Below are 11,413 nucleotides of genomic sequence, written 5' to 3'. Positions count from 1 at the left end.
AGATTCTAATTTATTGACATCACACATGCACATGTACAAGGTAACTAAATGTAGTTTGGCATCTAGCCAGAAGTGCAATAAACAACAAGTGCAGGATACATATGCACAGTGAATGAATGTACAACTTGCTTGAATAGATGCTTGAACAGATGCTTGAATAGACATAATGTACGGCATATTGAGTTGGTTGGGACATTATGTACATTTACAGTGTAGATTTTAATATCCAAAATAAGGATGTGCTGAGTATACACTGATTAATATAATATACAGTACTGTAGGTGACAAAGGATTCAGTAAACAGATGCTAGAGTATAAATATACTGTACAGATTATAGTTTGACTGTTTTGACCTTAAATCAGTCCCAAATGCCCTAAAAGGCACCATCTGGGGGGCGAGTTCGCGATCATGTCGTGTCTCTTCCAGGTGAGCACAACTTGCTCTCCTTCAAAGTGCTCATGAGCTAATGAGCAAACGGGCTTGGGAGTCAGATAGCACAATGGAGCCACTTTGGTGACGTGAGGAAGACCCCATAGAAGGTCTCTGGCTTGGCTTTTGACAGTCTTGGGACAGGTTTGCACCCTGCGAGTGGAAGAGGGTTATTGACTGCCACGGCAAACACGGTGTGCACTATAGCAGCAGTCTAGCAGGAGTACTAGCAGCTCCAGCATGTTCACTACAATATTTTTGTATTGACGCGCCCCCGGAAAGCTCAGTGACGTCGCAGCACAGTCCACCTATGGCAGCTCGTCTTCTATTAGGACAATGAAAAGGCCTCAGCCAATGAGAGGGGCGCTTGGCCGTGCGCCGACCAATTGCGACCGAGCACCGTGGAGAGTAATGCTGGAGAAGCTGGGAGTGAAGACACTGCGTATCGCCTCACACAGCCAGCCATTGCCAGCATTGAGAGCCAGCCTCAGTCTTCTGGTGAGTACAACCCCGCAACATTTCTACTGTCCACAACCACCAGGACGACTGGAACAATCCCTTATATCTAACAACTCGGGAGCCTTTGATAGTTTGACGCTGTTTTTCTTGTCGTAAACATGTAAAAAAAACAACAAAACAGCCGGCTAACGTTACTCGTTCATCGGCGAGAGTGGCAACAGACGCTGTGTAATAATCACGAAATAAATATTAGCTTCGCGAAGATTCGACGACAAAACGCCGATTTGACAAAAGCGAAAAATTTCGAATAATCCCGTGGTGTGGTGTGTACAAAATGGAGTCTAATGACTGTGTGGTTATCGCGTAAAAAAATCGCCGAAATGTCTTGACGTACAAGACGGTTAGCGACAATGAAGAAGCGAGGCTGCCATTGCAGTGCATTACACAGCTGTCATGTCACGGCGGCGCGGGCAAAACAGCATTAAAATGTCCGCAAAGTGGAGAAAAAGACAGACGGCGTTAAAAAGACACCAGAACGTGTGTTTGTCAACTCGTTTGGCCTTTTGGGCTGAGAGGGAAAAAAAGCCTGGCGAGCTGCGCTTTACTGTAATGGCTGACTGTACTGGCATAGGAAACAACAGTGGAGGCAACGGGGAAGGCGCAGTTGGCTTCAACTTTTTCCAAGCGGCTTTTCTCGCTCGCCGAGCCCGCAACTGTGTCGTCCGACGGCGGCAAAAGGTAGACTAGATCCTCGCGATTCCAACGGCGCCACTCAGAGCTCTCTGCGGCGCCGTGGAGGCTTTCAGTCGGAGTCCAAACGCGGAGCGGTCGCGCTGCCCTCTACCGTGCAGTGAATGGCTGACACAAAGAGAAGAAGCCATATTCTCTGCTAGCATGAAGACGAGCGGCCATTAGGAGCCATAGACGAGCACTAGCTCGCCGCGCTCACAGACCCAATGCATTGCTATACGAGGCGGACAAGGCTATGCAGAAACCCGGCTGGTGGCGGTCGTCATTTGGGCGGCTCGCTGGGGGTTTCATCGGCATCGCCGAGCTCGGCGCATGGCGGAAGGAGACATTTGAGGGGGACTTTCTTTCATCAGGAGGCCATTCTCACAAAATGGAAGAAGAAATATTGCCGTCGTTGTGACCTCCTTTTCCTCAACGAGAGCCTCCTGAGCGCCATTACTACAACGGAGCACTACACAACTTAGCGCTGCTTTTTAAACAATATTTTAACAATAAAAAAATTCGCTCTTTTTATTTCTTTTTCTTTTTTTAACACAAAACATGGTGTTTTTCCCTCACACTTAGGACAAACAGAAAGGAGTGGCTGTTGGTTTAGGATAACGGTTTAAAGTGTTGCTTGATAATAAATACATTTAAATAATGTGTGATGTGTCTTTTTTGTGTGACAAAGTGGATCGCTTGAGAAAAGCGCCGCTTAGGTGCATTTTGTTGATTTTCATGCTTTTTTTTTTTTAAATAAAAAAAATCTTAGCTACGTCAACGTAAAGAAGTTGAGCAGTGACAGGCGAGCGTCTTACATCACAAAGTGGACAACTTGTGTTTATATTTACATGGAGGACGCTGCTTTTGTTCTCTGCCGTATTTTAAGCTGCATCATGTCAACATTGGATGTATAGAAAAATCACATTCCAGCCTTAGTACTTTCGCAAAACACAACTTATACTGCCTCAATTAAAGAAAAAAATAAATTCATCACAGTCAACAAACTTAATCTTTTTTCAAATTATTTTAATTTCTTAATCCACCCATTTGCAACATCCTCCTCCAGATTTTGTGCTGTAGGTGTTTTCCGCCAGGATGAGGAAAGATCCCACCAAGCCCAGGGGCAAGATGTCGTCCTATGCCTTTTTTGTGCAGACCTGCCGGGAGGAGCACAAGAAGAAGCATCCCGACGCGTCGGTCAACTTCGCCGAGTTCTCCAAGAAGTGCTCTGAGAGATGGAAGGTATGTTTGTAAAGTTTAGACCAGAAGAAGTGACCCACAAGACTGCTTGAAAGCAATGGACCAGGAGAGTCGTCAGACCTTCACTGCTAGTACTACTACTTAGTACTATAGTAACATCAACACGTTCAACAGCTTCTACAGGTCAACGCTACACTTGGTCACGATAAAGCTCTCACCTGCTGTTCTCCTTCCAGACCATGTCTGCCAAGGAGAAGGGCAAGTTTGAGGACTTGGCCAAGCAGGACAAGGCACGCTACGAGCGGGAGATGATGAACTACACCCCTGCTGGCAGGGGTGGCAAGAAGAAGAAGTTCAAGGACCCCAATGCCCCCAAGAGGCCCCCGTAAGTCCACATGTCCATTCCTAAAAGACCTCATCACCACCCAAAGACTGGGAAGAGACCCTTTCTATGTTTTTTATTATTATTATTTTTTTAAATCCAGATCAGCCTTCTTCATCTTCTGCTCCGAGTTCCGCCCCAAGGTGAAGAGCGAGAGCCCCGGCCTGACCATCGGGGATGTGGCCAAGAAGCTGGGCGAGATGTGGAACGGCACCGCCTCCGAGGACAAGCAGCCCTACGAGAAGAAGGCGGCCAAGCTGAAGGAAAAGTACGAGAAGGTAAGCAAAAGCGCAAGCCCGACTGTCAGAAGGCCAGGAGACCCCGCGTTCTCACTCGTTGTGCCCGCAGGACGTGGCCGCGTACCGCGCCAAGGGCAAGGTGGGCGGCGGCGCTCCGGCCAAAGCGGCGGCTAAGGCGGAGAAGAAGGATGACGATGACGATGAAGATGATGATGAGGATGACGACGAGGAAGAGGAGGATGATGACGAGGATGACGACGAGTAGAGGTGTTGTTTGTAAAGCATTTAAGCCCCTTGTACACACTTCACTTACTGAAAGAAATCCATTAGTACCAGAGGGGTGACAAAAAAAAAGAAAAAGGCTGTGTATATCAGTTGTTTTTATGCTGTACAGTTTTTTTTTCTCCTTTTTGTATAGTTAACACTACACACGTTTGGTGTCTGTGTCTTCTTTCTCCAGCGCTACTTCCTATCCTGCCTGGGTCAGCCTAAAGGGGGCGGGGCTTACAGTATTTAGCCTAGCTAGACGTGCACAGCACATAAAAAAAAATGTTTAGATCTGAGTGTTTTCTTGTTTTTTTTTCTGTGTTTTTCATTTTCATGTTATCACAATTGACGTATCACAGTTTTACTGATCTTTATGTACCACTGTAATAGCAAAAGAAGAAAAAAAAGCCTTGTTTATTGTTAAAAATTAAATTGCTTCTGATGTCAATAAACATTTTTTTAATAAACCTGTTTTTTTGGGGGTGGGAGGGTTATGAACTACCACTAAATAACTTTGGTCAAACCCTTTTCAAGCAAGGGCCACATAAATAAATATTGAATGTTGGCGGGGAGGGTCACTTTGGTACATTTTGTACATTGAAGATGCTAAAACCAATGTAGCTTAATATAAGCTAAGCAAACATCTTTGCTTAGTTTTATAGCTAATTAGTGTAATACCTAATATCTCTCATTAAGAGGGAGGATGCTGGGCAGGCCTAAGTGTATAGTGACGATGTGTCACGGGAACATTTGGCACAGTCTCCCGTTCGAGTCTTCAACTCTCACCTCTGGCATCCCGGGGGAGGACCAGAATATTGAGTCATAATGGGCCTTATTGCATGCCTCCATTGCTGAGAATGCTGAGCAGAGCTGTGGTTTGAGCCAGTTGGGGCGGCAAACCCCAAAAGGAGTTTTAGTGAGCATGGATGGCTTGTGGGAATCCTGAAGCAGCAACAGGTTACCGGCAAGCCAAGCGACACGCGGCTTTGGCGGTGGTTGGCGCAAAAACTTGAGTGTGGGAGGAGTTCAGTGAAGTCAAGGAGGATGACTTTCCATTGGCTTTGAAGTTTCTGGTTCTGGCAAACCATCCTTCACCTCAGAAAGGGGGAAACAGTGAAACAGTTTGCCCAACCGGTCCATATGTGCTTTGTGGACTTGGAAAAGGCATTCGAACATGTCCCAAGCCGTGTCTTGTCCTATGGGGGGTGTTCCGGGAGTACAGGGTTGGTGGCACACAACTATGTGCCATCCGGCCCTTTTACAAGCGGACCAGGAGCCTTTTTCGCATTGCCAGCAGTAAATTGAGCCTGTTCACTGTCAACGTTGGCCTCTGCCAAGGCTGCCCTTTGTCACTGATTCTGCTTGTAATTCTTATGGATAGAATTTCTTGATGCAGCCAAGGTGTTGAGGGTGTCCTGTTTGGGGTCCTTAGGACCTCATCTGTGCTACTGGTGGGTGACGTGGTCCTGATGGCTTCATCAGGCTGTGAACCTCTGTGTGTGAACTTCTGGGATGAGACTCGGCACCTCCAAATCTAAGGGCATCGACCGGAAAAGGGTGGATTGCACCCTTCGGATTAGAAGTGGGGTCTTTCCCCAGATGGAATTCAAGTACCTCAGGATTTTGTTTATACTTTATTAATACTTCGGCCCTGAGCAGTTCTCCACTCGCTGGCCCAAAATGCGACTGTGCACCTGCTCACAGGAACTAAATGGCACGACCACATCACTCCTGCAATGGCGTCACTTATTTCCTTTCCTCTCACTTTTAGTTACTTCTATTGTAGTCATAATTGTCTTTTTGTCTTTTTAAAATGCACTGTATTAATTAACCTTGACATTGATTAATACTAGTTACCTAATAGCAGGTTAAATCAAATACAAATATAAACTCAAGTACCTTTTTTTGAAAAACATTTTGACTCTTTGGGCCATTAGGAAGGTATCAGAATATTAGATACAGTGGTCAGTGTGCTGGCGTACAGTTGTACCAACACACCGTGTCAATCAAAAGTGAGCATTATTATGTGTGTAAAGACAATTTGTGATATTGGCTCGTCAGAACACGTGCACCTCAACATGCACGGTCAAGCACACTGGCCAGCATCTTTGCAGAGAAACTCTTTTATATAAGAGGGATTATGTGCTTTGTGACATAAGAACGTATTCACACATTACTGTGCACACACGCACACAAACAAACACACACTGTATGGATAGATGACGCGATAGGCCTCACACACAGGTCTGGAGTTCACCTCTGAACTCACCTCTGACATTCTATGCTATAAGAGAAGCTAACTATGCTAACATGCACAAAAATCTAAATTTAGGACAAGCCATGATGAGCAAACATGTGACAGCTGCACTCTCTGCAGTGCACCTCTCAACCACTGCGCGTATGTGCGTGTGAGCGTGCGTGCCTCCAGGACCTTGTAATCCTCGTCGTACACGCTCGGGTTGCATCAGCGGTCTATGAGCGACATCTAGTGGACAGTTTGGGTAACTGCAGCAGTGGTGACAACAAAGATATAGTACAGTATCGTTAAAGAGCTATCTATCTATCTATCTATCTATCTATCTATCTATCTATCTATCTATCTATCTATCTATCTATCTATCTATCTATCTATCTATCTATCTATCTATCTATCTATCTATCATGTCTGTTTACTAATTAGCATATTGCAACATCCAAACTGGTATTTGTGTGGTAAACCATTTTTATTTTAATTAATAAACGTACATGCTGACGCCGAACAGTTGCGCCTTCCTGAAGGGATCGTGTATTGAGCTTAGTTGTCCACTAGATGAGGGTGTTGCAACGCAGGAGGACTGTCAATCAGGCGCGCTGTAGGCTGTATGGATGTGTATGGATGTGCACAAAAGAGGATTGTGTTCATATTTTGTGTTTTAAAGGTGACACGAGGCAGCCCGTCCCCTCAGTGAGACACGAGGATTAGGACTACAGCAGATATCCATTCGTTAATAACCTGCCGATCATCAAATTGATTGAAACAATTAGCAAAAACCACACATAGCGTGTACCTAATGTTGTGACAGGTGAGCGGAGGTCCCCAGGGATTACTCCTCCACGTCGAAGATGCTAATATACTTAGTATTAGATAGTTGGTTAGAGGTCAAAGTGTATTTCAGTTTCGTTTTACGTTTCCAAAGCAAAAGTCCAGAGCGATTGACATGTGAGTGGAAGACAAAGTGGGCTTTGTGTGAAGCACCACTAACGTCATGTTCTCCTCACTGCTGCTGAGTCAAGCTTGGATTTATTCAGCTGTCTTTCTGCTTGCTGTTGTGTTTGTCCTGTCAGCTCCACTTCTGACACGTCCGACCACTCCTAGCGGGACAAGAAAAACACTCACAGTGGGAAACCATGAAGGTTGGTCCCAGCAAACATAACACGTTATCGTCCCTTAATGATAATTCAGTCCTTCTTGGTTGAACAAATACACTATTTTTTATTACAGGTTTTCCGCTGACAATGCAATAGAAATGACAGTTGGACGTACTTTAGACCCTTTCTTCCCAAAGTGGGGTACGCCAATTGTCATTGGGGGTACGTGAATAAAAAAGAAAAACAATTAGCGCCTATTGCTCACAATTACGAGTGTACATAAACGCCTCATAGCACAGAACACACCGTTACAGCAGAAAGAAGGAGACGTACACGCCATGAAGTTCTTCATTGCTCTGTGTGCGTTATATGAATAAATAATTTTGATGATTATGTTGCGTATTAAGAGTGTTTCATTTTGAATGTTTAACTTATATTGGTGTTCCAATCCCCGCACTGTGAAAACCTGTACGTGCGTGTCAGGATGAGAGAGTGGAAATTCTCCTGAAAATGAGGTTTTATCGCTGCCTGTGTGTATTTTTGTACTTTGGATGCAGCTGTATCATGTTTGGTCAACTTTCTCTTTCAATTTGGTATCAAATTAATATGCAGATTTAAAATCATAGCGATTGCAAGTGGACAAAAGTGAAGCTCAGGTTCAGCCCATTCAACGGGAAGAATCCCAACATCCGCCTGAAATAAAAGCTATGTAGGACCAATACTTAGACACTTTATTCATCTCCAAGAGAAATTCACATCTTATCTATTTATCAGTGGTTATGGAAAACATTTATCACAATTTGACCATGCACGATACACATATTTGAACCAGAATTACGTACTATAGACTTAATTAACAAATTAATCATGTTTACTTCAATTGAATTAAATGTAAAAATAGTTTGTTTTTTAAGTGTGTACGGGGGTACATGGCTTCAAGTCAAATGTCTGAAGGGGTACGCGACTGTAGCAAGTTTTGGGAACCACTGCTTTAGACAATTTCAGGAATGTCATAGAAGACGACCCACCTGATGATTATTATCACAAATTATTGCTTTATGTGCTTTGCAAAAGTAGAGTAGCGTCTGGCGTTGCTATCTTTTAACGCCCGTTAGGGGGCGCCATTACCACTGCTGTAGTCACATATTGCCAGTGTTCAAACAGTAGGAGGTACGTATAACGTATACTCACGTATATTCATCACCTTTTGTTTGCCACGTCTCATGCTAAAAACAATGCGTAGAGTAGCTAAGTAATTCAATATCATTCAAGAAAAAAAAACAGCCTACATCTCAGCTTTGTGTTACAGGGGACAAAGCAAAATAGTGGCGATGTGGACCACCAATTGCCTCCGGGCTGGACTTTGTGCACTCTGTAGCGCCTGGTGTCAAATAGCATAAAAGCACTTTATTCCTTCTTATCAGGTGGAAACCAGCCAGGCTCCACCCGTTTTCGCCCATCAATGGTCATTTTGCAAACGATAAGAAATGGCGATGGCTTTATCTTTATTACAGTCGTTGTCTGAGTACGTTTCGCTGTCCCCAAAAAGGGCCTCCTGAGGTGAACGTACACACTACTGTGTGGGTCTGTGACATGAGGTCAGCTGAACAAGTCTTAACAACTGTGAATGTACCGGAGGGAACCGCCTACTCGTTCACACACACGCCACACATGTACATGATGGCTATTTCACTGCTCACAGAAGAAGACATGAGCACGGAGAAGATCCCTGCTCACTCTGCGTGTCGGAAGATGTGTCGATAACGCGTCAGCTTAAAACCAGAGACCGTTTTTAACGGATAACGGAGAAAGTCAATCACCAATGCGTAATGGAAACGGCTGCACAGCCACGCTGTAAGTTAAAAATCAAAGAGATGAACCCGACACGCACGCGGCAACCACTGGTACGATGTGGAAAGACAGAACAACAACTATTGACAAAGCCGTGCCGCAAAGCATGCCGGGAAGCAGGAAGTACTCCCAGCGACACTACAATAGCACGTATTTAGTGCTAATATGTAATATCACGTACTGTATGTAGTGCTGATACTGTATATGTAATGCATATATTGGCCAAACAGGTCCATCCTGTCTTTATTGGAGGCACTAAAAGTGTTTTTTTCCTCCAAGAGCCACTGGATTAAGTACATAATCTACTCTCATACACACTGTGGAGTGTGTGTGTTTTTGTTGTCAGTGAATGAAGGTCAGTGTGTGATTTTAGCTGAGCCAGCAAAGCAGGTCAATGCAGTCATTATCCATTAATGGAGATTATTTGATCAGAAAATTGTCGTGTTTGGTCTCCATCTCCCGAGAGATGTCTCCAATGTTTTGTCCCTAAATAAAGGTGGTCACAATATTAGAAACAGCTGACATGATTCACTACTTCTCTACTATACCACTTCTCGTTGCCTTGTTGCTTGTTTGTTTGCGTTCAGAATAACTGGAAAAGTTCAGAATGGATTTGGGTGACATTTTCAGGAATCGTCGGAAACGGAATATGGAAGAAGTGATTACATTTTGGGGGTGGTCCGGATCACGGTCTGGATCCAGGAATTTTTTTGAAAGGATTCTTTAACGTTGCGAGATAGGACCATTTTTGGCATTTGCGCATATAACTCCACAATAAATGCTCAGAGCACCTGAAAACAATACACAGGACAAATTTCCAACAGGTTCTACGAAATATGAAAAAGTGATTAAAAAAATGTAGGATTATTATTTTAGTGTGAATCACAATTTGGGGGGAACTATGGCGCTTGGTCTGCGCTCTCCGAGTGCTTCTGTAGTTATTTGTTTGCTTCTCTCCATCACTCCTTCTTCTTTGGTGGTCCACCATGTCCACAAAGATGTCTCCTTCACTCTGAATAACTGGACAAATGCAGACTGGACAAAGACAGGATTTCGGGAAGTCTAACGGAAGTCAACATTTAAACACTAGAAATAAGGAAACGCACTGGCTGTGTCGAAGTTGGTGCATATGTGTTCATCTTTGAGCGCAAAGTGCATTTTCCAAGTGATTCATGCACGACTTGACCACGCCCTCCCTGCGTCACGTCCCTTATGATAAACAAAGTGTCCCACCACTTCCACTCCTCCACTCCACACTCCTCTGAACGTGAACTGCCGCCATCTTCTTTAAGGGAACCCGTCAAGCTCCCGAACAACAAGGCAACAAGGATGTTGCACAGCCTGGACTTCAAAATAAAGCAATTATTTTAAAGCATCATTTTTTTTTAATGGGCGTCTAGACACTTTTCTTACGTTAGTGTGTAAAAAGGAAAGTACAAAGACAATTACATTAGAAATGTGTGCTATTGTAACACGAGCACAGACTCTATGGCAGGGCTCTTCAATTAAAATTGAGTAGTTTATGCACTTTTTTCACAGAACCGCATTTTGCCTTAAATTGCATCAAACAGACTAGCTCATATGAATATGAAATGTAATGAAAGCCTTCACAGCACCCTGTTGTTTCAATACAACAAATTATCTTGGCACCTCAATTGCATTTAAAAGAAAACGAGAGCAAATGTCACATACATAATAAAAGGTTTGACTGTACAAACAAAGGATGAACACAAGGCTTATTTTTAAGTTAAATAAAATTGCACCGGGAAAAATAATATTAAGTAATAACAATATAATAAAGTTTCAGATTTTCTTGTTATTGTTGTAGCTGTCATTGGGATTTGCCTGATTTTGTCACACGGTTCCTCTTTTTGTTTACCTTTGAGTTAAGGTCACTGCAGCAGAAGCACTCCTTCACAACTCTCCTGTCAGTGATTTGTTGTTTTGCTCCAATATCCATACAATCCTTAGTGAGCACTCATTTGCACATTGCTGTGCTATAATTTAATACGTTATGACTTTTTCATACTGGGCTCTAAGCGCCGATATTTTCCACGCTCATCAGACTCGGGTGGATACTTCCCCTGGAATGATTTGCGTTCTGTCATGTAATGTTGCGTCACATTTGCGTTTTTGACCAGCGCTACAGTTTCAGAGCATATGAGACATAGCGGTTTGGCACCGGTTTCTGGAAGAATGAACTGATCTGTCCATTCAATTTTAAATGGTTGCTTTTTTCAACTTTTCTTCATGTTCAGCAATCCGTGGTTCTTTCAATCACTTCTCGGCAAGTAAAACAAACGATTTCATTGGCTCATTCTGAGTGACGTAACCGCGTTTGCGGTCACGTAACCGTAATATCCATCCATTCTCTATGCCGCTTCTCCTCATTAGGGTCGCGGGGGTATGCTGGAGCCTATCCCAGCTGACTTCGGGCGACAGGTGGGGTACACCCTGGACTGGTCGCCAGCCAATCGCAGGGCACATATAGACAAACAACCATTC

General features: G+C 43.9%; 1 protein-coding gene across 1 annotated transcript; it reads left to right on the top strand.

Moving 5' to 3' along the window:
• Positions 1–818: 818 nt before the first annotated feature.
• hmgb1a (high mobility group box 1a) lies at positions 819–4,176 on the top strand. The gene is made up of 5 exons (XM_054755984.1): positions 819–928; positions 2,688–2,863; positions 3,058–3,206; positions 3,307–3,481; positions 3,552–4,176. Exons 2-5 carry the CDS (start codon positions 2,717–2,719, stop codon positions 3,705–3,707), a joined length of 627 nt encoding a protein of 208 aa, XP_054611959.1. The 5' UTR covers positions 819–928; positions 2,688–2,716; the 3' UTR covers positions 3,708–4,176.
• The last annotated feature ends 7,237 nt before the right edge of the window (positions 4,177–11,413 follow it).

The sequence above is a fragment of the Dunckerocampus dactyliophorus genome, chromosome 16, assembly GCF_027744805.1.
Source record: "Dunckerocampus dactyliophorus isolate RoL2022-P2 chromosome 16, RoL_Ddac_1.1, whole genome shotgun sequence".
Taxonomy (NCBI): Eukaryota; Metazoa; Chordata; class Actinopteri; order Syngnathiformes; family Syngnathidae; genus Dunckerocampus; species Dunckerocampus dactyliophorus.
The sequence above is the reverse complement of the archived record's forward strand: the minus strand, read 5'-3'. Positions and strand labels throughout refer to the sequence as shown.

Bases quoted from the DNA above. Each gene is read 5' to 3' on its own strand.
- hmgb1a (XM_054755984.1), top strand. From the start codon at position 2,717: ATGAGGAAAGATCCCACCAAGCCCAGGGGCAAGATGTCGTCCTATGCC. The intron at 2,864-3,057 runs GTATGTTTGTAA...TTCTCCTTCCAG, and splicing joins AGTGCTCTGAGAGATGGAAG to ACCATGTCTGCCAAGGAGAA. The intron at 3,207-3,306 runs GTAAGTCCACAT...TTTTAAATCCAG, and splicing joins AATGCCCCCAAGAGGCCCCC to ATCAGCCTTCTTCATCTTCT.